The sequence below is a fragment of the Pleurodeles waltl genome, chromosome 3_1 (genome assembly GCF_031143425.1).
Source record: "Pleurodeles waltl isolate 20211129_DDA chromosome 3_1, aPleWal1.hap1.20221129, whole genome shotgun sequence".
NCBI classification, from domain to species: Eukaryota; Metazoa; Chordata; class Amphibia; order Caudata; family Salamandridae; genus Pleurodeles; species Pleurodeles waltl.
Genome location: NC_090440.1, coordinates 544,839,179 through 544,865,911, shown reverse-complemented (window position 1 = coordinate 544,865,911; position 26,733 = coordinate 544,839,179). Strand labels below are relative to the sequence as shown.

Genomic DNA, 26,733 nt, shown 5'->3' with positions numbered 1-26,733 from the left:
AAGGAACTGTATTTTTGAGTAAATCTTGCAAAATTCATATCTTTAGCACTGTGCGCTGGATTTTTAAAGTTTTGGTCATGTGTTACACAGATAAATGGTTTGGTGTCCTTTTGTAGTGTTTTCACTTATTACTGTGTGTTATGTGCAAATGCTTTACACATCGCTTCTGAGAGAAGCTTGACTGCTCCTGCCAAACTACCAAAGGGGGTGAACAGGGGTTATCTGAGTGGGTATCTCCCTTATCCTGACTAGAATGAGTGTCCCTACTTTGACAGGGTGCAGACCCACTGCCAACTAGAGACCCCATTTCTAACAGACAGCAATTCAGATACGGAATAACACCATATTGTCAAACCTATGACTCTTCTAGAGACTAGGAGCTGAACTCAAGACAGCTGTATGGAAAGAAACTCAAAATAGCTGACTCACTGGCCACACCATGTTTGTGATTTGCTTTCTCTTCCCCCACCTTAACACCACCCCTTCACAAAGCCCCCACTTCCACTGTGCTGGCATTAATGTGGCACTCAGGCACACAACAGATCATAGTTTGTGGCCCCTGCGGAAATGTTTGCAAGTACCCATGGTGTAGTTGGTTCACAACAAAGCAATATTTTGTGCTGTTTGTTGTGCTAGATTTCCTCAAGGTCTACTGTCGCCATATTCATTTTCCAGAATCTGCTGAAATGTCATCTTGATTTTTTTTTTGTTTTGTTTCTATGAATTTGTTTAAGAATCAAACATCCATAATTTGTCTCAGTGTCTGGTCCTTCCTGGGGACCAGGAAATATATATGTAGAATAGATTTCCTAGTTGTTCTCTTCCTTTGGTGATTTTGCAAATGTAGTTCCCTTCTTTGTGTTCTATTTACCAAGGGCCCTGTGGTCAGGGAAGGTCCCAAAGAGCTGCAGCATTTATTATGCAACCCTATGGGACCCCTCACCAAGCACATGTACACTGCCTAATCAGCCTGTGGGTGTGCTGGAGGGGAGAAAAGCAAAATTGACATGACACCCCTCTCATGGTGCCATGCCCACAAACCACCACCTGGGGCATAGGTAAGACACCCCTCTAGCAGGTCTTACAGCCCTATGGCAGGGTGCACTATACCACAGGCGAAGGCATAGCTGTATGAGCAATATGCCCCGCCTCCCCCCAGTGTTTAAGTCCATTCTTAGACAATGGAAGTGCAGTGTAGCCATATTGCGTATATGGTCTGGGAGTTTATCATTACGAACTTCGCAGCTCCATAATGGCTTCACTGAAAACTGGGAAGTTTGGTATCAAACTTCTCAGCACAATAAACCCACACTGATGCCAGTGTGGGATTTATTGAAAAATGCACACTAAGGGCATCTTAGAGATGCCCCCTGAATGTTAGCCCAACTGCTAGTGTAGGACTAACCAGTCTGTGCCAGCCTGCCACTTTCAGACAAGTTTCTGAACACATGGGGTGAGAGGCTTTGTGCATTCTGAGGTCAGAAACAAAGCCTTTCTTAGGTGGAGGTGATTCACACCTTTCCCTCCCCCCCCTTACAGGAACTGTAACACCTGGGGGTGCGCCTCAACAGCTCAAGCCTCAGATTACAGTGCCTCCAGCTAGTTGATGCTGCTCCCTCCTCCCTCCCCACCTCCTCCCTCCCTCCCCTCCCCCCACTATTCCGGGGGAGGTAAGTAATGGTTACTTTGTGAGGTAAGTAAGACACTTACAAGTCTCAGTTCCTAGGCATAGGCAGCCCATCGTTGGGGGTTCAGGGCAACCCCAAAGTTACCACCACACGAGCAGCTCAGGGCCGGTCAGGTGCAGATGTCAAAGAGGTCCCCAAAACACCTAGGCGCCTATGGAGAACATGGGTGCTCTGGTTCCAGTCTGCCAGCAGGTAAGTACCCACGTCCTCGGGGGCACACCAGGGGTTTTTGTAGAGCATTGGGGGGGGGGGGGCACAAGTAGGCACACAAAAAACACTCAGCGGCACAGGGGCGGCCGGGTGCAGTGTGCAAAGCAGGCATCGGATTTTAGATAGGAAACAATGGAGAGACCCAGGGGTCACTTTAGCGGTGCAGGCAGGCACAAGGGGTGCTTTTCTGGACAACCACCACCTGGGCTAGACAGAGGGTCGCCTGGGGGTCACTCCTGCACTGAAGTTCGGTTCCTTCAGGTCTTGGGGGCTGTGGGTGCAGTGCTTGGTCCAGGCGCCTGGTCCCTTGTTACAGGCAGTCGTGGTCAGGTGGATCCTCTGGATTCACCTCTGTGGGGTCATTGGGGGAAGGGGGGGGGGGGGGAGGTCATCTCTGGCTACTCAGAGGGTCGCAGTCGCCGGGGAGTCCTCCCTGTGGTGTTGGCTCTCTGGATCTCGAGCCAGGGGTGTCGGGTGCAGAGCGTGAAGTCTCACGCTTCCAGCAGGAAACATGAAGTCTTTGAAAGTTGCTTCTTCGCTGCAAAGATGTTGCTGTTTTTGAGCAGAGCCGCTGCTCACTGGAGTTTCTTGGTCCTGGGGGTCAGTGCAGTCCTCAGAGGCTTCAGAGGTCACTTGTCCCTGTTGGATGCGTCGCTGGTTGCAGGCTTTCGACTCTGGAGACAGGTCGGTAGGGCTGGGGCCAAAGCAGTTGTCGTCCGTCATCTCTGCAAGCTTGTAGGTCAGCAGTCCTTTGTAGTTCAGGTTGCAGGAATCTGATCTCCTGGGATCTGGGCCCCTAAATACTAGAATTAGGGGGGTGTTTAGGTCTGGGAGGGCAGTAGCCAATGGCTGTTCTGGTGGGTGGCTACACCCTCTTGGTGCCTCCTCCCTGTGGGGGGGAGGGCGGAATGGCGGGTACATCCCTAATCCTATTGGTGGAATCCTCCAAAACTAAGATGGAGGATTTCTAAAGGCAGGTGTCACCTCCGCTCAGGGCACCTTAGGGGCTGTCTTGACTGGTGGGTGACTCCTCCTTGTTTTCCTAATTATCTCCTCCAGCCTTGCTGCCAAAAGTGGGAGCAGTGGCCGGAGGGGCGGGCATCTCCACTAGCTGGGATGCCCTGGGGTGCTATAAAAAAAAAATATAATAAGGGGGGGAGCCTGAGGCTCACCGCCAGGTGTTACAGTTCCTGCAGGGGGAGGTGAGGTAGCGGTTTTTAAATGACTACCATGGGGGAACAAAGCACCAGACGCGAGAACCAACGTGGGGGAGTAATACAAAAATAAAGCGTTGTCTTGTAATGTTTTTTGTTTTGAAGAAGGGGTTTCAAGCTAACTTGTGATAAATCCCCCAAAACTCCTAACGCACCACGATACAGGCTCCACACTATTAATCCTTTTGAGTTCTGGAGTAGCAAGCTACTTGCCGAGGAGCGATTCAACGCCTCATCTGAGGTAGTAAGTGCTATGTAAATGCAATTCCAATATTCCCATTCATGCAGCACAGGCTACCTCAGAATTATCATTACGGGGAAACATTATGATTTCAAAGTTCTACCATTCAGGGTAACTGCCCGCCCCCAGGGTCTTAAAATGTCTAGCAGTAGTTGCAGCATACTGCAGATGTCAACACATCATTGTCTTCCCCTACTTGGATGATTGGCTCATCAAAGCCAGTACCATCTAATGCCAGCAACACACACAGGTCACAGAAGAACTCCACACTCTGGGATTCACAATCAATTTGAACACATCCCATCTCCAACCTTTGCAGCTACAGCCTTATCTAGGATCAATTCTCAATGCTCTTTTAGGGTTGGCATATCCAAGCCCACCTCAAATCCAAACTTTAAGCACCAGTGTTCTTTCACTAAAAATGTTCCATTGTTTCCACAATTGGCATACCCCTGGCACACAGAAAAGCCCCTTGTAAAAGGTACCAGTGGTACCAAGGGCCCTGTGACCAGGGAAGGTCCCTAAGGGATGCAGCATGTGGTGTGCCACCCTAAGGGACCCCTCACCTATCACATTCACACTGCCAATGCAGATTGTGTGTTGGTGGCGGAGAAAAGGCAAAGCCGACATGGCATCCCCCTCAAGGTGCCATGCACACAAAACGCTGCCTGTGGCATAGGTAAGTCACCCCTCTAGCAAGCCTTAAAGCCCTAAGGCAGGGTGCACTAAACCACAGGTGAGGGGGCATAGCTGCATGAGCAATATGCCCTTACACTAAGTCCATTCTTAGACATTGTAAGTGCAGTGTGGCCATATTAAGTATATGATCTGGGAGTTTGTCAAAACGAACTCCCGAGTTCCATAATGGCTACTCTTAATACTGGAAAGCTTGGTTCCAAACTTCTCAGAATAATAAACCCATACTGATGCCAGTGTTGGATTTATAATTGTATTTATTTTTAAACATAGGGGGTACCTTACAGATGCCCCCTGTATTTTACCCAATCCTTCAGTACCGGACTGACTGGTCTATGCCAGCTTGCCATGGAAAGGGGAGTTTGACCCCCTGGGGTGAGAGCCCTTGTGCTCTTTGGGGCCAGAAACAAAAGCCTGCACTGGGTGGAGGTGCTTCACACCTCTCCCCTGCAAAAACTGCAACACCTGGCTGTGAGCCTCAAAGGCTCAGGCGTGGTGTTACAATGCCCCCAGGGCATGCTAGCCAGTGGAGATGCCTGCCCCTTGCCCCCCAAACTCACCCCTTCCAATAAGCCCCGACTTTTGGTGGCAAGTCCTGAGGGATAATGAGAAAAACAAGGAGTCACCCCCATAGCAAGGTCCACCCATAAGTTGACCAGAGCTGAAGTCACCCTCTCCTTGAGAAATTCTCCATCTTGCTTTGGAGAATTAGAACTGATAGGGATGTGTTTCTTCCCCCCCCCCTCCTCCTCCTCCTCAGGGAGTGGGCACAGGAGGGTGTAGCCACCCTCAGGGTCAGTAGCCATTGGCTACTAACCCTAACACCCTCAAATATTTAGGGGTGACCCTGAACCTAGATCAGATTCCCGACGACCTCACAAGTTGGACTGCTGAGCTGAAAACCCCCCAGAGAAGAGATGACAACGGACTTGGCCCCAGCCCTACCGACCCGTCTCCTGCTTCAAAGACCCTGGAACCGAAAAAGCCTCCAGGGGGACTGCATGCATCACCGAGGACCAAGAGCTCCCGTGGGCAGGGGCTCTGCCCAACAAGAAGGCATCCATCTTTAAAGGGACTGCCACCTCACTCCAGAAGCGTGAGTCCCCACTACTCTGCACCAAACTCTCCCGGCCTGTGTCCAGAGAGGACCCCCAGGCGACACGAGGTGTCCACCCTGGGTGGACCTCTCCGCACCCCGACGACGATGCCTGCAGAGGGAATCCCAAGGACCCCCACCGACCGCGACGAGGAGATATCTGATCCCTGGAGGAGCACTGCACCCGTAGCCCCCAGGCCTGTGAGAAACAGACCACCGGTGCAACAGTGACCAGAAGGCGGCCCTCACCCAGGCCCAGTCGGTGGCTTGCCAGAGGCCCGCCTGTGCTCTGCCTAAGTGATCCCCGGACCCCTCCAGAGTTCTATTGAGAACCAGATGTCCTGTTTGCACACTGCAGCCGGCCACCCGTGTGCCGCTGAGGGTGTGGTTTGTGTGCCTACTTGGGACACCTCCAGTACTCCTCCAAACCCCCCTAGTCTGCCCTCCGGCAACACGGGTACTTACCTGCAAGCAGACCAGAACCGGAGTACCCCCCCCCCCCCGTCTCCATAGGTGCCCACATTATTTTGGCTCCTGTTTGATCTCTGCACCTGACCGGCCCAGTGTTGCTGGTACTGTGTGTTTGGGGTTGCCTTGAACCCCCAACGGTTGACTACCTATACCCCGGAGATTGAACCTGTAGGTTTGGTACTTACCTCCCCCAGGAACTGCTGAAAATATCAGTGTACACTTTTAAAATAGCTTTTTGCCATTTTAACGCCTTCGCTGCCAGGCCTCCCCCCTCCCCCCTCCCCCCTCCCCCCCCCCCCCCCCCCCCCCCCGTGCCGAGCCTTTTTTTGGCTATTTGGGGCAGTTCACGCTTAGGCCATCATAACTTTTTGTTCACATAAGCTACCCATGCCAAATTTGCATCCTTTTTGCCAACATCCTTGGGATTCTAGAGGTACCCAGACTTTGTGGGTTCCCCAGAAGGAGGCCAAGAAATTAGCCAAAATACAGTGAAAATTTCGTTTTTTTCAACAACAAAAAAAAGTGAAAAAGGGGCTGCAGAAGAAGGCTTGTGTTTTTTTCCCTGAAAATAGCATCAACAAAGGGTTTGCGGTGCTAAAATCACCAGCTTCCAGGAACAGGCAGACTTGAATCAGAAAACCCAATGTTTCAACACAATTTTGGCATTTTACTGGGACAAAGCCCATTTTTACTATGTTTTTGTGCTTTCAGCCTCCTTCCAGTCAGTGACAGAAATGGGCATGAAACCAATGCTGGATCCCAGAAACCGCAACATTTCTGAAAAGTAGACAAAATTCTGAATTCAGCAAGGGGTAATTTGTGTAGACCCTACAAGGGTTTCCTACAGAAAATAACTGAAAAAGAAAAATATTGAAATGGAGGTGAAAAAAATCTTCAATTTTTCTTTACCTTTTACTTTAACTTTTTCCTGCAATGTCGGATTTTCGAAAGCAATCTACTGTTACGTCTGCTGGACTCCTCTGGTTGCGGGGATACATAGGGCTTGTAGGTTCATCAAGAACCCTAGGTACCCAGAGCCAATAAATGAGCTGCACCCCGCAGTGCGTTTTCATTCTATACCTGGTATACAGCAATTAATTTGCTGAAATATAAAGAGTGAAAAATAGGAATCAAGAAAACATTTGTATTTCCAAAAAGGGCACAAGATAAGGTGTTGAGGAGCAGGGGTTATTTGCACATCTCTGAATTCCAGGGTGACCATACTAGCATGTGAATTACAGGGCATTTCTCAAATAGATGTCTTTTTTACACACTCATATTTGGAAGGAAAAAATGTAGAGAAAGACAAGGGGCAATAACACTTGTTTTGCTAATCGATGTTCCCCCAAGTCTCCCGATAAAAATGATACCTCACTTGTGTGGGTAGGCCAAAACGCAACGTGGACACATCACATTTTTTTTTTTTTTTTTTAAAGAAAACAGGTGTTTTTTGCAAAGTGCCTACCTGTAGATTTTGGCCTCTAGCTCAGCCGGCACCTAGGGAAACCTACCAAACCTGTGCATTTTTGAAAACTAGAGACCTAGGGGAATCCAAGATGGGGTGGCTTGTGGAGCTCTGACCAGGTTCTGTTACCCAGAATCCTTTGCAAACCTCAAACTTTGGCTTAAAAAAAAAAAACATTTTCCTCAAATTTTGGTGACAGAAAGTTCTGGAATCAGAGAGGAACCACAAATTTCCTTCCACCCAGCGTTCCCCCAAATTTCCCAATAAAAATGATACCTCACTTGTGTGGGTAGGCCTAGCACCCGCGACAGAAAATGGCTCAAAAACCAACGTGGACACATCAAAATTTTTCCATGGAAAACAGTGCCTACCTGTGGATTTTGGCCTCTAGCTCAGCCGGCCCCGGGATGGAGGGGGGCAGAAACGGCCTGAAATAAACCCTCCCCCACCCCCAAGCCAAGCCCCTGAAGTCTAAAAACCGCAGAGCAATTTGGTTGCTGCATGCAGGAAAAACCACTGGCAAAGCCAATAGCTCTCAATAGGCAGCAACTAATGATTTACTAATAGTGCTGGTTACACTACTGGGCAAATGGTACTCCACCAATACAGCCACCAGGGACAACGCGCAAAGGCAGACGAGGGACTAGCGGATGCAACGGTGGATTAGAAAACAATGGAGGTACGCGTCACATGGGATGTAGTAAAAGAAATTAGCAGTGAAAGAAGCAGCTCTGGAGGCAAGATTGGTCTTCCATGAACACGTCAGCAACAAGCAGGAACGGCTGAAAGTTGGTGAAAACGTGCCCGGGGAGGATTACTAAAGTCCCAAACCACTTCATTCGAGTACACAAAATGAAGGGGTCTGACCCTGGTGTGCAGAACTTACGCTCACCACAAGGTGGAGGAAGACCCTGCACGTTAACAATGGAAAAACCCAATTAACGAACTACCGTAGCCTTTCAACGGGTAAATTGTTTCTAAACTGCCCTCATCATTACCACTATACGTAAACATGTTTAGGCATCTATTTGCTGGATTTACTGCTCAGCGAAGGTATTAGGACCGAAGAAACTGGAGTAACGGGTATTGTATTTTTTCACATTTAAGAGGTTCAAAGTGCCGAAGACACGAGCTTTGGGCAGTGACTTCTTACTAAGCACACTTGGCAAAGAGCATCATTTGAAGAAAAAAAAGTTTTTGTGAAGCCCTCTAGGAGCAATACAGGTATATAACACGAAATGGTTTACGGCCTAAAAAACACAAATCAATTAGACAAGACTCATTTGTCCCCAGGACACAAAAACACACGGAGTCCATTTCATTGTACTTAACTCTGCACCCACACAAGTCTGCTCGGAGCTGCCAAAACTTGCGCTTAGCTGGGTGCAGCTTCCCTGTCGCCAAACTAGGCTAGGTCATCCCACATCTTTCAGCTTCAAAGCAGCACAAATTAACCAAGACATGATTTGAACCAACCACACCATTTTACACGGGACACCGAACAAATAACCCTACAAACCCTTCTGTAACAACCAGACCTTGCGTAAACAAAGTAGATGCTTACTCACTAAAGGAAGCAACATTACGAGTCCGAGAGCTGTATATAAATGCTACACTACAGCCACTATAGGCAATGGCTTACTCCAAAACATGGCAAAGTTGCATTATAAGTAAAAGTTTTAAGAATCAACCTAGGAACCACCTGTGCCATGTTAGGCGATACAAGATTCCCATGTGAGCCAGCACATAGGAAATATATTAAACAATTTTTTTTTTTTTAAAGGGGGCGGGGTTGGAAGTGTCCAATGACCATATTCAGAAATGTTGTGCATGTAATAAAAAATTAACTTAGAGGGCGCTTTAGTCCGTTTTAGACTCACTCAATTATGTAACCTGGTGATGAATAGAGGATCACTGTTATACTAATGGTTAGTTACTCTTGCTCAATTTTCAGCTACTAGTCTACTACTCCATACAGAAGGCACAATAGTTTCTCAAACCAGTGGGGTTCCTTCTGTTCGAAATCTCTAAGTTTTGAATTCTTTTGAAGAGACAAGCTAGTAGGACCGAGTCATACGATTTTTGAAGGCTTTACGCTACCACAGGCTATTTTTGAGTTCTCCATCCTGGTCTGTCTTAGACAGAACCTCGGACTCCCACTCTACGTCTCTCCTTCAAATGATCTTTCAGCTTGCTTAACACTGCTCTCTTGATTGGACCACCAGGGTCTCAAAGACGAGCTATCATTCTTCTGCACCTGCATGGTGGTATAGAGTGACTGCTTCAGCCATACTGTTACCCGCCCACTTTTTCAGTGATCCCCAGTCTTTATTGTTTTTGTGTGTGTGGTGGTGGGGGGGGGGCGGAGCGCTCCTTTGGGTCACAGGGTTTTTGAGTTTCTTTTCGCACATCCCTAGAGCTTCAACTGATGCTTTCACACCAAATTAAACAAGCATTTACAATGCAACGGGTCTCGCGTTTGCTCATGTTAGAGCTGATCGCGTTGTAAACTCCTAACCCAACTTTTTACCTATCGGGCAAAAGTGCATTTATGTATGTAACCCGAAAAAGTGAAATTAACTATGTAAAGCGCTCGACTTCTGCCAAGCGAGATCGCGCTCGTAAATTAGAGATAAAGTCGTCCACGAGCCCAATGGAAAACAGCGAGCCTTGCATGTTTTCTGTACTTGGTCGCTGCGCTCGAGGAGGGCTAGCCACCGGAAAAGGCAGGACGTGTGCATGCCTTCCACAAATGAATGCAAGCAGATTTTATTAGGCAAGCCCACGAACCAATAAAAAAAAATGACGTGAAGTTGACAGGGCTCAGAGCCCTTTTCTAAACTACTAAAGCGTCTCTGCGATACGCATGCGCGAGCACATGCAACGCAGGCTCGACCCTAAAAAAAAAAAAAAAAACGAATCTGGCACCCAGACAGGTGCTTCCAGGGCACAGGTACGATAGAAGGGCAGACAAGGCACCCCCCCCCCCCCAAAAAAATAACAAAAAAAACCACCCACACACCAGGAGAGGAACAGAACTTGAGAGTATTGCAGAACTAGAAGATAGAATAATGCACAGTATGTGAATCCAGAAATGATTCATGCTGCAAAAGCTATCTTACACCCAAAGTCACCAACATTACCAAAAGCTATGTTCTGCCCATACAGTTACTGGACATCCTGTCGCTACAAACACATGCTGACCCACTGAAGAATCTCTAGATCATCAATTTTGTCTTCAATTAAGACCTACAGCACAGTTCTACAACAGTGCCACGAGAACCTACTTGGTCCCTAATCTTCCAAATAATTTATCAGACACCTACTTACTTGTATCACCACTGACTGGAAGAGTTGTTGTATCACTACTGACTGGAAGAGTTGTTGTATCGCTACTGGAAAAGTTGAATTCCACCTACAAAAACGGACACTTCGCTGCATACATAGTCAACTAGTCTGACATTAATTATAGCAAAACCCTTGTAGGAAAATGAAACATTTTTAGAACTGCAACCTGACTTCCGGAGTATTTTTTTTTTTTAAATGACTCGCCTGTCAAGATTATACAACTTCTTTATGCCATAACACATATTTAATAGACTGTTAAACATGGCCTTGTATGTGGTATCTTAAACTGTAGCATGACACTAGTTCTATACTGCACATGCATATTTTCATCAATATGAAGTTAAACTGAATAAACCCTTATGGTTGTCAGTCATAGTGCATCTTAAAGTTACAAGTTTGTTGTAATGCAGAAAATCCACAGCAGTTTGATAGTCGAATCTATTTTCATATAATCACTAGAAAAATGTGTCGATTCACAAAAAGGAAACTGTTTCTATGTAAGCATGTTTGTGGCATGTAGTGTAGATTCACATGCTCGGTAGTCCTTTTAGTGTTCGTGACACCAACAGTCTCCGTAATAGCTGATTTTCCACGGCTATAGGCAGTCCCTTTTCTATTTTCTATATTTATGGACGGTAGTCCTCTTTTTATGTTGGGTCAGGACTAGTTTTCTATATGAGTCCCGTTTGATCATCACGCGAGGAGCGCACTCGCGGTTCCGGCGTTACGATAGTTGGACGCCGTTTTCTTTGATATGAGGGTGAGTTGCTGAGGCTATATACTTCTATATAGCGGGTTTATTTGCTTGTGTGTTGGTTAAGATCTGTTCCTGATAAGATTGGGCGTTCTGAGGAGTTATGATAGTAAAAAGTTATTTTGTATTTTAATTTCTAGACTATGGACTAATATGGGCTACGGACTTTCATCGCACACATGGTTGATACTTGGGTCGTTTAAAGGTATTCAACAGGATATTTGTTATATTATGTGGATTTGGTGTATATATTTGTGTAGTTATTCAAATATTTTTCAATAATTCTTTGTGATTTCTTTATGATAGAATCGGATCCTTGTACTTGCAGTTCGCATCAGTGTATAGCGGGTTTATGAGCCAATTTGGCTCTATCTTAGGGTCACCTCGATTAATCCACTGATTTTGGGTGAAGGTGTGTATGTGGAGGACATCTTTTTTGTTGGACAACTATCTTTTCTTTCCACCACCATTGTGAATAATGCTTTTATGTGGTGATTTTGGGGTGTATTTAGGATCTTGAGAAATTGAGGTAATTAAAACTTTTTTTGATAAATGCAAATTTTTAATATCCTTTTGATTGGAGTCTAAATTTGGGTTTTTATATAAAAATATGATATTTTTCCTCTCATTTTTTTCGGGTGTTTCTAATAAACTTTCCTGGGTTCTAAATTTGGGTCCTTTTTTTACACTACATCCAAATTTGATGTTGGAGCATTTTGGTTTTTAACTCCAACAATTCTCTTATAAATTGTAGCCCTGAAGTCGCTTGGGATGAGAAAAGTTCCCATGACGAAACACTTGTTGGCTTGAACTGTTCTTTTCTTGGATGAAGTACTAAGAATTTGGATGATCTAATTGAATAAATCATATGAATCGACTGGATATTAAGCAACTGCTTTATTGTCAATGGACTGTTTCTTCAGAATATTACTCATTTGAGTCAGTACTTATTTTAATTGGTGTAATCATTACTTCTGTGGGGTGCCTCAATTTGTTTTCTATATATTTGAATGGGTTTATTTTTAAACCACTGAGGGATGGGTGTTTTCCCTTGTGAGGTTACCTTTTAGTCCAATGAAGTTTGGCTGATGTATATACAGAGCGCCATTGTTTTCCCTTATTGAACACCCAGTTGGTTGTATTAGATTCACATGCTCTGCCCACTCCTGCCATCTGGTGTTGAGCTCGGACGTGTACAATTGGTATTTTTTTTTCCTCCCCTCTGACACCTTTTGTGTCACAAAGAATAGGACTCCTATTCCATGAACGGTTCTGCAGATGTAGTTTAGCAGAATTGTGTCCACAATCTACCTGTACGTTTACCCCAAGATCTTGGGGTAGGCTCCAAGCCTGCATTCGTTACAGCTCTCTAACCTCAAATGAGAGGGTGGAACTCCATATGCATCAATCCACACTTAACTATTTATGAACATCAGTGGCTATCTTTGCTGGAGAGGGAAGTTTACCTGAACACTAGCTCTCCATAACAGGCAAATCCACTATAGTTCTAAACCCTATGTCCTCCCAATACAATCAAGACAGACATTAGTTGGAGTTCCATGCTTCAAAAAACATTCTGAACTTAAGCAACAGTGGAACCAACTATCAGTGAGCCGCATCATATCCTGGGTAGGTATTTGGTTAACCCTTTAAGAAACAGTGCAGTTTTCCTCCAAAGTTTCACACCTAGACAAGTTTATCATCCGTTGAAAATGTTGAGAATTTATATATTTAAAAAAAAAAAAAACTACCAGTAAATCCATGTACTGGTGAACACGTTTTTTTCACCTGCTAGTTTGAAGTTTCTTTATCAAAACAAATATAGGCTTGTTGCCTTAAGATAGACAGTACCATCTCCTTGGTACAGCGATGAGAAGTAAATTTCACCAGTATTTGCTTATTCAACAAAGCTATTCTTTTAAGCACTTTATTATGGCATACACCTGTTTTATAACCAGTTTGGACCACATTGTTTAGAAACACTGTCTCAGGCTCATTTGGAGGGTTTCCCCTTGACTTTCTTGGAGTCCGTGGACTTTTTGACTTCCTTGGGTTTTTTGACTTCCTTGGGTTTTTTGTCTTCCTTGGGTACTTTGACATCGGCAGGTTTCTCAGTTTTGTCTGGTGTTGACTGTTGGCAATAAAAACAAACTCTTAGCAACCCAGTTTTAATGGTACAGCAATCGATTTGTTAACATGCATTACAGCTCACTTACTTTGGGAAGATGGCGTAGGATTGCGTTGCGGCGTACGGTCTTTGCATACGGGTTAAGTTTCACCATCATTCTCAAATTCTTAAGAGGATTCTTCTTAAGAACTCTGCGTTTGATCTTCTTGCTACAGAAACAAACATTGTAACTTAGGTTAAGTTATGAAGTTCACAGCAGGGAGCTAGTTCGGCTAAACATTAAAAGCTGAAAGCAAGGAAAAGAACAGTAACCGTGATGCACAACTCCGTAAAGCAAGCAAGTAAAACTCAACATGCCTTTGTTGGGAGAGTATACTCTAAGCCTCCTAGTGGTTGCGTAATGTACATCTTGCCAGCCAAATAGCACTCGTCCAGCAATAATAAAATAGAGTTGGTGCTAAACTACATTACTACTTAAGGCTGAAATATCTAGCTTTTATTTTCATTGTAAATTTAAAAAAAATCGTAACCTGGACAAAGTTTGACCTAATAGCAAAAACGAATTTTAGTTAATCACCAAGAACTCTTTTGCAGTTCTAGGTATCTGCACAATAGCTGTAGATGCTGCATAAGAAACGTAAGTACAATAACAAATAACGAGTTTTAGCAAGAAAACCACAACTGAAATTTGTCAAGTGCAACACAATTAACTAGCAAAATAATAAAGTGTGGCAATTAATCCCAATAAAGCTCAGAACTTCCCAATACCAAGGAACACAGCCAAAAAGACTAAAGAAACAAGAGGTGGCATCTTTAATGCGGCCACCATGAATTGGAGAGACAAATAAAAAAAAATAGTGCGCACACTAAAGTTTATGGCCGATTGTGCAAGAATACATGCAATAGGGCCAGTCTGCAAGTAAAACAGCCTCAAGGCAGGACAAAAAGCATTTACCAACAACAGCAAGGGATTTTTAAAAGAAAAGCTAATAAACGAGTGAAAGTGATGACATGCTGCTATGCTAGACTAAAAAAATAATAATTAAAAAATGACAATACAGTGGACTACTTACTTTGGTGCACGCAAAGCCTTTTGGATCTCTTGGCTTTTCAGGATCCTGCTAAGGTCTGTATTTGTCATCTTGTGCATTGGGAGGCTGAAAAATATAAGAGCATTTTATTATTAAACACAACCAGTAACACTACAAACCCTAGTGAATTAGTAGAACGAAATCTTACTTGTAGCTGGACTTAAGAGTTGCAGGTTTACGCCAAGTGCCATACAATTCATCCAGCTTCCGGAAGGCACTCTCTGTCCAAATGCAGAAACGTCCAACATGCCCACCAGGAGCTAGTCTGAGAAGATTCAGCTTGTTAACGTTAAGCAGAGTAATGCCTGTTATATAAAGAAGGAAATAAAATAGAAAAAAAAAAAGGGTTAACTATACTGCTAAATATTAAGTTTAAAAAAAAAAAAAACGACATTTATCAATGCAACATGATGCTACATCAAGCAAATCCAACAGATTCCTAAGAAAACTTAGCAGGGATCTGGATGCAGAACAAAGGCATGCCAGAAACCGGTTACAGCTCTATTGACCCAAAAAAAAAAAAAAAAAAACACACCTCACAATTATAGAATATGAAAATAAGGGCTTGTTGGGATGAGAACCCCCTGCATCGCTTTTAGAAGCTGTGCTACAGTAATCTTGACAGCCCACTTTTAGGTCCCCACAACTGCCAGTGCAAACTGTCTTGTAGGTAAACTATGTTAACTTATAATGGGTTTAGTGTCCGTCCACTGCTTACCAGTGGACGGCTGTCACACACATTTCTTGCTTCCTATTCAATGGCTTACCATGTCCATTTTGGTATTGTTCCTACCTAAGAGCTTGGCTCTTACCATCCTGCCGATTTATTCTCCCATTGCTTCCTTTTATGGAACTGTATTTTTTTTCTGTTAAGTTCCGAGTTCATGTGTTTTTCAGCCATTATGGTGCTGTGGAGTTCGTAATGACAAACTCCCAGACCATATACTCAATGGGGTACGCTGCACTTACAATGTCAAATAATAGACTTAAACACTGTAGGGGCATATTGCTCATGCAGCTATGCCCTCACATGTGGTATAGTGCACCCTGCCTTAGGGCTGCAATGCCTGCTAGACAGGAGACTTAACTATGCCACAGGCAGTGGGGTTGTGGGCATAGCACCTTGAGGGGTGCCATGTTGACTGTCTTCCTCCCCACCAGCACATACACCCTGCAAGGCAGTGTGCATGGGCTGAGTGAGGGGTGTCCCCCCCCGACAGAGTGGCATAATACATGTTACAGCCCTTAGAGACCTTCTCTGGCCACATGGGTACCTTTTAGAAGGGACCTTAACGGTGTGGCAGGGCTGTGCCAACTGTGGAAACAAAGGGACAGTACAGAAAGAACACTGGTGCTGGGGCCTGGTGCGCAGGGTCCCAGCGCACTGTCAAAGGTTGCATTAACACTAGGAAAAAAGTGTGTGGGGGCGGGCTCAGGTGTGTACCCATGTTAACAGTAGCACTTTTCTACACAAATCATTTTCTAAAATTGATATCCGTATTGGGAAAAGCGTTTGTAACACGGATTACTGGCATATTTACTAGATTTTGGCTCACAGTGCAGCAGCCAAAGTTGCTGGGCTGCGTCGCAGAAAAGGATGAGAAAAGTAGCACGATTACTAGTAAGGTAGGATGCCCTTACTGTCCCCAAGCACCAACGCTTGGACACCAAACATTTTTAAAGCAATCTACTCAAAATCACAGGTTGTAGGTCCTCCTAGTTTGTGTAACAGTTTTCTAGACAGTGGTAAGCCCCTCTACACCCAGTGCAGACCTATAGTCCATGAAACCGCATATGGTTTGCTTTCAGCCAACAATCTACTCGAATGCAAACTGCAAAACACAATTACCAAACTCAATGAGTCAGGTTTTAAATCAGCAACATTTATATAGTTTCTCTGTCATGTAGAAGTGTTGCAATGAACTAGCAGAACAAGCTGGGAAGGTTTTTTTAACTAAAGGCTATGAACTGCATATTTTGAGTGGTGACTGCAACTGTAGTTTTAACATTTGACGAGACGGTACTACATTTCTCAATGGAGAGAGGGGAAAGAAAAAAATAATAATTTAGTAGACCCCAATAGTATCCTGTATAAACGGAGTATTTTAGCTGCTACTCTGCCTTTAAATGGAGCAGCAAAAAGTCTCTTTAATTCTGTGAACTGGGGAGAGAACCTAGGAGATGCTACACCAGGAAGTAGTAAACAGATCTTAGGAGGTGAGGCACAAGAGCCAGCTGCTTAAAGGAACATTGTAGGACATGCCGAGTACGACCAGCAGCAATGTCGTCACATTAACTCTGCTGCTCAAGAGGAATCAAGATAATTGGAGTTGAGAATATTCGCCATCATCTTCAGAAATAATGGGGTCAACACGCACTATCCCAAACCAATCATGGGCCTGTAGATACCCACATACCTCTTCCTTTTCGCTTTCAAATTCTTGGCACGAGGCCCAGTTCTGCTGGCTGGAATGAGAACATTTTATCTTCTCAGCCCACACAGTTCCCGAGGCATTGTGGGTGCAAGCTACGTTCACGGACTGATCAGTTAGTTCCTAGTCGGGACTGGTCAAAGAACACCTGTAACTCAGACAGTAAACCGTAACTGTCCTTGCTAACCTGGGCTGTCCAACTGGAGGACACAAAAGAAATGTATAATACTGTTCAGTAACAATTGCCTCCCAGGATCTGAAGTAAGAAGGCCCAACAGTACTTGAGAAATAGTGAAATTGAAATATGAGTTTTATGTACATAAGCTCAAATATGGAGAGTGATTAAGTGGCAACAGCCATCCATTAATGTACAAGATGCTGATTTACACAAGAGTCCATCTGGCAGGCCATTTAAAAAAGGAGCAATATTGACTGTTTCAAAACTATATTTGTGCAGAAAGAGCATACATCTGTCTTGAAATGCCATTTAGGAGTGGCTTGGGATTCTTGTGAAAATTGGTTTTATTCATGGAATAAGATACTTTGCCTTAGCAAATACACCCAGCAATGTAACCGATCAAGTCTGCAATTGAAATAACCTGGTGGTCATCTTACTCTACAGTAGATTAAAATAAAAGCTCACTATTCCATTTGGTTCAAGTTTGGAAAGTGGTCATACCACTACCTATTAACGTGCTCTTTATATGACTCCAGTACAAGATTAAGTCTCTCAGGGAAACTATTACTTAACATTTTTATTGTACCTTCTTTGAAGCAAACCTACTCAAAAACAAGATTTAAACAATGCACCATCCTACTGGACAAAACATGCTTCAGCCCCACATTAGTCGACAATCACAGAATTTTAGGTCAGAACTTCTACTGAAGTCATGTATTTCAGAAACACGGACCACGAAGTGAAGATCATCATTCCCCAAGTTATTCCTCTTGCCCAAATCCCACAAAGACTTATAAAGCTGCCTCCATACCAGACTTATCACAATAACAGCCAAATTACCAGGAATATTTCTGAAAGCCTTGATAATTCCATTGTCCTCGTTGTAAATGATGCATGGGCCTCTGCGCTGAACGCGACGTCGGTTTCTCATCTTTCCCTTCCCAGCACGCATACGCTGGGAAGCATAAACCTAAAAGAGGCAAGACCGGAATAAACATAGGTAAGAGAAAGGGGGAAAAAAAAAAAAAAAGTACTACGTTGATGATTTTTGCCAAGAAATGTCTCCACGTCAGATCACCATCATCGTCACTGTTCTTCTGAAACACGGACCAGTGAAAAAGGATCATCATGTTTAAAGGTTGCTCCCACAAATAAAATCATGTGGTAGTGAGGGTGACTCAGTTTGATTTTGGTACACTACAGATACAATTGAAGACAACTACAGGTTTGTAGAAGCACTTTAAAGTCAAAGGGCGAGATCTATAAGCAAAATTGTTGCATAACAAATCAGATCAATCTCCACTGAGCAGCCTGTTGCCATGTACCACCAGCACTCAAATAATGAAAAATCGACAATTTTAGATCCCTTAAGAAAATTGTTTTAACACTAAAACGTTGACTTCTTTAAACGCACATGCATATATTTTTATACATAATACTTGTCAGGACAGCAATTCATTTGTGCCATCGTTTCAGTGGACCATCAAACATCACTTGCCCCTTTACAAATATGTTCTTTTTTCAGCTTCTTACCTACATCTACCAGTTCACGAGAAAGCTTTACCCAATTAATCAATTTCCTCTCGAAGAATATTGTATCTCTTCTAAAAGGATCAAGAAATCGCTACATCTTTCAAATAAGCTCCAGGCATCTCCTGCAGCACAAGTACATCCTTCTCAGACATCGCTGTTCGCATTTGTAACAGCCTGGTGCAAGAACTTCTATAACTACGTTTCCTAGCACTTTATTAAACGTGTGCCAAGAACTTCTTAAATCATTGTATTTTACCAATAGATTAATTTATAACAGATGCACAGCACCAGTACACCCTTGTGCCAAGACTTCCAAGAGCGCCTAGGGCTACCCCGCGGCATTCCCTGGTGTTTATGGAATACTATGGAGCAACAGCAAACAACTTTAATGGACCAAAGTACTAGACTTAGCGGCCACCTGTGCCTTGGCCATTCCGATTTTGGGCTCAACCTGCAAGCCTAGATTATTAATCTAACACGATTTGAAGATCTAGATACGATGCACCATCTGCCAAGATGGTAAGGGAATGGCAGATAGATTTACAAAGTATGTGCACAAAGAAATTCTCAGCGCACCTAAAAATATATATTTAAAAAAAAAAACACACATCAGCACTATTCTTCCAGTGGGAAAAGCGTCCTTTTGGCATTAATGTTATTTAGCACAAAACGTCTAAAGTTGGGTTTTGTAATCCTTTACCTTTGAAGGCACTGAGGTAGCAAAAGCTGTAACAATGCAGAACCCCTATGTACTTGATGAAATAAATGGGGCCCTGGAACTCTGGCACAAAGCCTAAAATGAGGCAAATGGGGGCATTTTCCCAACTTCTAGAATGAGCTCAGAATTTTTACGATTATGCTTCTACCACAGAGGGTCTCAACTTGGAATCTGTGGACACCTTGCGGTACACAATGCCTGCTTGGTGGCAGAAAAGCTAGTGGGTCAGCAACTATTAGGAAAATTAGCTATTAGCAGATTAAAGTAGAGGAAAACGAACCAAAATTGAAAATGTGATGGTATTTGAAATTAGAGGTTAAAATTAAGTTTTTCCCTAGGCTGATTCATAGGATCAACGTTGGTAAGAGTTAAGTTAACACCCAGAGTAACTTCTAGACACATTCAACAATGAACAAGTGTGTACCTGCACATGCAGCAGTTTAAACTTGCAAGTCACAACATAGATTTCAATAATCTCCTGGAGAGAGCAGCAAAGAGACTTGATCTTCCCATGATGAAGCAAACAAATTAGTAATACATACCATGTTAGTGTACATCAGAAAGACCAAAAGAGATGGGGGAAAACTAAATAACTAATGCCAGAACGTACATCCTTGCACTTGTCAGCCTGGCTCTAGAATTCAATAAATCTGCATATCTGACCATCCCAGGAGAAAGCAGGGATCTCTTGGCCAGAAGTCAGATAGTACAAACTAGACAGTCATAAATGGAAGAGGTTTTGAACCTGGTGTCAAAGGTCCAATGTGCACTCACTGTCATTTGCAACAGAAGAAACCCTCCGTATCTTCTCTATCTAGCATGATCAGTTCACGCTCACACTTCCGTTAAAGTTCACCTAGAAGATTAGTGGCAGTACCATTGTTATGGTCTACCAGACTTAAACAATTTGTCAAGGGTCTGTTTAGGACCTTTCCATCTGCGAGGGTTGCCGCCCCCCCCCCCTTAATTCTGAATACACGGTACTGTCCCAACTAATGAAAGGACCGTTTAAGCCCACCCATTAAATTCCTGAATTGAAAATGGACTCTCCTTTTGGCATTAACACAAGCAAGACGGGTTGGTGGGATACAAGATCATCATTCAAGAACATTTCCTGAAATTCAAAAACTATAAGTGATTGTAAGAACAACCTCAATATTAATTTAAAATTCCTGTAAGAACCCCACTTAAATAACCAGAACATTTTAAAGACCACCTTCTCTTCTCCCATCGCGTTATTAACCTTTGCATAGCTTGCCTACAACCTACACAAAAGAAATGGGTATTAAATCACTTGCAACAAGTCTATGGTAAGATGTGCCTCCTAAACTTTCTATGCACTTGATAGTACGGAGTGCAGTTAACATATGGGATAGCAGGTGTTTAGTGCGAACCAAGGTAGGAAGTTAGATGGAGGTGATAACCTCTTTTGGATTAAAGTTAAATCACCAAGTAAAAAGGTGCAGGGAGTTATTTGAGGAAGCAGCACAAGACAGAACGTTGCATTTAAGGGAAGCACGATTAAAGATGCATACCTAAAAAGACCTACTTTTTTTTCCAGCAGATAAAGGTTAAACAATTTTAGAGTTAAATGTAAATATTGCACCTTCTTGATGTCATTCCAGGCTTTCAACTTCTTGAGGAGCAGTACAGCTTCCTTGGTCTTCTTGTAGCCTTCTATTTTGTCTTCAACCACCAAAGGGACCTCTGGGACCTCTTCGATTCTGTGACCTAAAAAAAAGATCAAACCTCAGCCAGTGCTTCATTCACTCGTGACAAGTGAACTGAAGTACTCACTTGGGAACAATGACCTGCACAAATATTTTGTAAATTCCTCAGAGCAGAAGTCTAGGTGACTCAACTGCAGAGTGTTCAATTTGAAATCTGACTTGAAACTGAAAAGAACTACAGACAGTCCCAATACTCAACTTCACTTTACACAGACCAAAGATCAGAACTTCCACTAAAATCATGTAGTTCAGAAACACGGACCAATGAAGTGGAATTCATCATTTCAGGATAGCAAGATCGTGAGCGGAACGGATTCATGTCATAATTAGGGAGAATTGAGCAACAGAGACAAATCCAGTCTACGATATGGATAGTTTCAGGTCACCAATGTAGTAGTTTCTGCTACGATTTGAGCCCCCCCTCTGTTACCATACATACCCTTTGACATTACCAGGGCAGGAAGAGCTGAAGCAGCCAAGGCTGAGCAGACTGCATAACGTTTCTGGGTTATATTCACTCTACGATGCCAACGCCTCCATGTTTTGGTAGGTGCAAACATGCGACCTCCACGACACATCTAATTCTTAAGTTAAGAAATAACCAATAAATATAGATATATTTGTTTTAGTCTTCTAGTTGCTCAGATCAAATGCTTTCGTCAATCATCTCTACCGGCGTATGACAGCAGGCAACTGTCACCAAGTACAGAGTAGGACGCAAATTACGACATCACAGCAAACAGCTTAAAAAATGGGCACATGTGAATGATGGACAATAGTCAAAGGATACGTTGCCAAAGGCACCCTGGCCAGACCTGTGAGTACCACCCCCGCGTACACGTGGTATACGAGCAACAGCACGGCCTGTACCCCATGATTCAGCACTAGTTTGATGCCCTGAAACAAAAGAAAAAAAAGTTATCTGATCAATTTAAAAAAAAAATTGAAAAGGCACACGTACCGAGCCATTATACAACTTGTTTTTACTAATGCCATCAGAACTTCTACTTTTATCACGGGTTTCAGAAACACGGACCAATGAAGTAGAAAATCATCATTCTCAGAAGCGGCAACACTGAAAATCCACCTTGCAATTCAAATGACCAACAAATGGCTAATGTACGTACACAAACACATTCTGATATTAATTGCCATAACCACAATTACAATTCGGAAATACGGGGATGCAGATAAAGCTTCATACCTGCTAATTCACTGACAGCATAGGGTTGTCTGTTGTTCTTCCTCAAGTTGGTATGAACAAAGTTCACAATATCTGGGCGAATAGGAGCCTTGAACACAGCAGGCAAGGTGACATTTTTTCCCGATACCTCCCCCTTTTCAGAGTACACAGATATCAAGGGACGGGCGCAGGCCTGGAGGATAAATAAATTCAACATTAATCAAGCTGCCGTCATTGCTGATCAAAACAATGAGCTTACTTTTATATATTAAGTCGGTGAGAGGTTGGTAAGTAGGTCAGTCAAGTTGCTCAGAATCAAAATGATCGTCACTCCGTAGTGGCAGTTCAAGGACAGCAGGCAACTGTCACCGACCACCAGGTAGGACGCAAATTACAACATCATGGCAACAACCACCTCATGTTAGATGGACATTCTTATTTACTTTCAGGGCACACGATTTACACCGGCAAAAAAAAAATGTACCGATTCGTGGTCTTTATATAATCGGTGTCCGATATTTTTTGCCATGTTTTCTAGTTCCAAGACATGCAGATTACAGTGTAAAGGCTTGCAGAAAACTGTAATAAAAAAAAGTAAGACACGGGACGAGGAATACAGATGTCTGAAAAACTTACTGGCGCTTTTCTTATGACAAGCATTCCTGAAATCTCACTATTATGCTATGAACAGATACAATTGTGCAAAAGATGAAACTGTTTTGATAGGGGCTAGATACACTTTTGGTGACCCATGAATAGTGCCCAGGGAGCAACACATCAGTCACCGATGACCACACAAGGCTCTTATTTGCCTCTGCTCTTGATCTATACCAAGCGCTCCCCAGCTCTTCGGCTGCTCATGCATCCAACTAACACGCTTTCACTCTGGCTCCTCTAGTCACAGACTTTAATTTGTCAGCTAGTTAGTGTGCAGGCTACTGCTTACATTCTTCTTCCATAGTCCTTTGTTCACACACGTTGTAACTAATAAAGCATAACCTAAGACCTGGACAATCTCCTTATGACTTCGCTAGATTGAGAGTGGATGCACATGGTCACGTGGAAGACCCCATAGGCCTACATAGTTAGAGTGATATTAAGAGGCTCTGCCATTGGATTGGCTGGCTGACTGACACTAAGGGTACTGAAATGAACAGAGCAAAATTCTGTGAAAGATTTTGGAGAGCTACTTTGAGTGTGCCGGCAAGCTACCAGTAGCTCACAAGCTACTTGAAGACCTCTGATCTAGATAGTCCATGCTGATTGGTTGTGTGTGCTGCTTAATCTGCAAAGTAGAAAGACAACTGTGAAAGAGGTTGTTTAAAATGCAGTAGCTGCTTATTAAACTGCACAGAATTAAGCAGTAACATGAAAGCTGTGATCAAATCACTGCCTTTCTGCACAGACAACAGGTGCGATTTAAATTCACGCTTTATAGAGTAAAAGAGTGCGAGTATAGCCAGATGATTAGTCCCAATTTATAGTGTACGCATTACATGACTGCCACGTTCGAGACACTAGAGCCAAACGCAGTTGAATTAATGGTGGCATAGATCCTGCCACCGTACATGTTTAGAACAATGAATAACAAAAACCATTAGATTTAACTTTTGCGCCTCAAGTACACATTTTGTGCACCATACATACAAATATGGACGGAAAGTGAAGAGAGACATGCAAATATGCTAAACATACCTATACATCCTTAATCGCAAAGGCCAAGAAGAGACCTGCAGCCAAAACCCTAACCGACAACTTAAGATATAACCTATTTGTTGCTGTTGGTTTGGCGTGTCACTCTTCATATACCACGACTGCCTCAAACCTCTAGATCGGCCAGAAGAGTGGCAAAAAGGTAGGAAGAGGAACGGGCCTTGCTAACATTTATTTCCTCTACTAAAGTAGAGATATTTGAGTAGCACACATTAGATGTAAGGTTGGGAAGGAACAAGATAAGCCATTTGCGTCTTAAGAGTTAGACACGGTTCTATTAGAAAGGGGACATGCCATGTTTTAAGTCATAAAACATGAAATTACGCATTAAACAACATATGACCAAGCACAAAGGGAGCTAGAATGAAAATTAAGTTTAATGTGCACGTTTCACCTACTTTTAAAATTAAAAGTTGGTTCAAACTTCCAGAAAAACAAATTAAAAAATAGAGGAGCACGACCAAAGATAGGGAGTAAAATACAGTTTAAAATAGCTATGGATGTACTAATAAGCATATGTTTACGGCCAAACTAAGTGTGCACTGGCATGACTGATTATAAAATACAAAGTAATTTGAGTTCTTTAACTGTGCTAACCTTAACTTTGATCAAGTTTTCGTTTTATATTCCTGCTCTCACCTGAAGTAGTTTTGCTATTTAGGTACGGAAAATAGCACCCATCACAAAAGGATGTTCGTTATTCTACCCTGTTTAAATATCTGAATTTCCACCTGCCAACCACTAGATCTATACAAGTAGATCACTTTTAACAACAACAAAAAGGCGCAACAAGCATGGCCCAATGTGAAACCAACAGAGCTACGATATCAGCTATAGTGATACTCAACGCTTCTTTTGTATGTATTTTAAGGATACTGCCCCTGCCAGTGCGTAACCAATGAAAAATAACCAATTAGCATCTGAGAAATAAAAAACAATTGCCATGCCGTGAAGCTTGCATACTCTATTACAACAAAACAATGCCACAGACCAATTACCCTACTCCGTTCCTGCATGCAATTGTTTCGTTAAATTCGAGACCCTTTAAGACCAACTTAAAATGAGAAATACAATAAAAATACACAACGTGCTAGAGTACATGGAGCTGTCTGCGACAGGGGATTAATTCAGTTAAAAAACATTTTCACACACCCCTTATACAATCTTGACTTAACTGGGGTACACAGTATCTATGTGACACGAGGTGAACGCGTGGACCTTTAGAGTTCTATGTATTACCATAAAACTAGTTGTTACGCTGCGTGCTAACTTTAACAGGAGTTGGAAGTACCTGAAGAAAACATTAACTGGGGAACCAGTTCCCAAACGTCAAACTTCCCCCAAAAGGATTAACGTTAGCGAGGCTGCCAAACAGGTTTTCAACGAACTGAAATTAAACTAAGGATGCATTATCAAAATAAAGCATACACTGCCGCAGAAAAGCGCATTTTAGAAACAAACGTAACACGTTGCACACCAGAGAAGCAAAAATGACTACTGGATGAGCAGATCTGGTTGTCAGTCTGACAAGTAAGTACGCGATACGCGTCCATACCTGCTACGAGTGGAGGTGGTTACTGTTAAGATGCCTGCCCAGCTGCCAAGATATCAACCTTCAGCGGACCACATCTTCGGGCGTTAGTTAAAAATGATCAATTCTTGCATGCATGTTTAGTACTTAGACCCCACATACTTAGTAAAATTCGGCCACCGGTTCGATTTCGTACAACCTAGAAAAACAGTGATCCAGACTGTCTTGTTCGTCAAACGCGTTAACTCACACAGAGGGAGCCGTTCACCCTCAGTGGGTGGCGTGTGGTCTTCCCCTAATGGCAACCTAAAATGGCTTCAAGCCTAAAGTCAACCCGAGACAACCGAGGGCCGGGTAAATGATGTTGTCCCCCCACCTAATTATCTCCAGGGATTCTGCCTGCACCATCTTCTATCTAACCCTACGCCCCAAAGACTATCTCCCAAATACCATCCTGATCTACTCACCATTTTCTACCCCGGTACCCTCGGCGCGCCAGCAACACGCTGCTGCCTCGATGGCGGCCACAGAAGGAAAAGGAAGTGCTTAGCACTCCGCTCGCAATATGCCCCTCCGCCCGCGTCACAACAGCGACTACATTCATGACACACAGGCAACCACCTACACCGGAAAAGACAGGCCTGTATAATATTATTCTTTCTTTAGTAATCTATTCCAAGAAAGTTCGAAAACGGCTTTAATTTGATTGAAAATGAAACGAACTACTTTTCTCTTGGCGGAGTGATTCGAATCTGAAGTGACGTGTATAGATCCCTTTTTTGTTTTTTTAAAATACATCAAAATTATATGATATGGGCAAAGTACTTTTAAGAAAATGTTTCAGTACATTCAAACTATACTCAATAAAGTAAAAAATATGCTTTAGTGCACATTTTGTTTTATAAAGTTCGTGACCTTAGTGGCATGACGCAAACCCTGACCTGGCGGAAGCGTTTATCAGCGACGCGCCACAGACCCTAAAATGCAACTAGAACGCTAACTGCTTCAGCAATGTCCGTTGCGCGCTGGATGCTTTACAAGCACAAAAGCCTTTACTAGCAGAAAAAAGAACAAAAGCTACAGTATAATTGAAACTGACATTTTATTGTAAAAAAATAATACAATATCACTACAATAACTATTAAAATACAAATAAAATAAATAAAATCACAGTTCACAGTCTTTATCTGTTCTAGCAGTCTGCTTGAAAAAGGTGATAAACTAGATCTACAAAGTTAGTTAATCTGCCTTTAATTTGCAAATCTTGTGTTGTGTAAATTGCAATTGAGAGATATCAGTCCCATGTCAACAGC

General features: G+C 43.2%; 1 protein-coding gene and 5 non-coding genes across 6 annotated transcripts; all 6 read right to left on the bottom strand.

The window, feature by feature from the left end:
* Window positions 1–13,096: 13,096 nt before the first annotated feature.
* Window positions 13,097–26,015, bottom strand: RPL4 (ribosomal protein L4). The gene is made up of 10 exons (XM_069222884.1): window positions 25,888–26,015; window positions 22,198–22,369; window positions 21,784–21,890; window positions 21,433–21,571; window positions 20,870–20,994; window positions 17,853–17,982; window positions 14,551–14,707; window positions 14,385–14,468; window positions 13,400–13,520; window positions 13,097–13,314 (listed from the first exon to the last, which is right to left on the bottom strand). Exons 1-10 carry the CDS (start codon window positions 25,888–25,890, stop codon window positions 13,177–13,179), a joined length of 1,176 nt encoding a protein of 391 aa, XP_069078985.1. The 5' UTR covers window positions 25,891–26,015; the 3' UTR covers window positions 13,097–13,176.
* Window positions 17,701–17,770, bottom strand: LOC138286254 (small nucleolar RNA SNORD18). The gene has a single exon (XR_011201917.1). It is a non-coding gene; the product is annotated as a small nucleolar RNA SNORD18 (small nucleolar RNA).
* On the bottom strand, window positions 21,211–21,281 carry LOC138286253 (small nucleolar RNA SNORD18). Its single transcript, XR_011201916.1, has one exon. It is a non-coding gene; the product is annotated as a small nucleolar RNA SNORD18 (small nucleolar RNA).
* Window positions 21,632–21,731, bottom strand: LOC138286258 (small nucleolar RNA SNORD16). The gene has a single exon (XR_011201920.1). It is a non-coding gene; the product is annotated as a small nucleolar RNA SNORD16 (small nucleolar RNA).
* Window positions 21,985–22,056, bottom strand: LOC138286255 (small nucleolar RNA SNORD18). The gene has a single exon (XR_011201918.1). It is a non-coding gene; the product is annotated as a small nucleolar RNA SNORD18 (small nucleolar RNA).
* On the bottom strand, window positions 22,483–22,583 carry LOC138286257 (small nucleolar RNA SNORD16). The gene has a single exon (XR_011201919.1). It is a non-coding gene; the product is annotated as a small nucleolar RNA SNORD16 (small nucleolar RNA).
* Window positions 26,016–26,733: the final 718 nt, after the last annotated feature.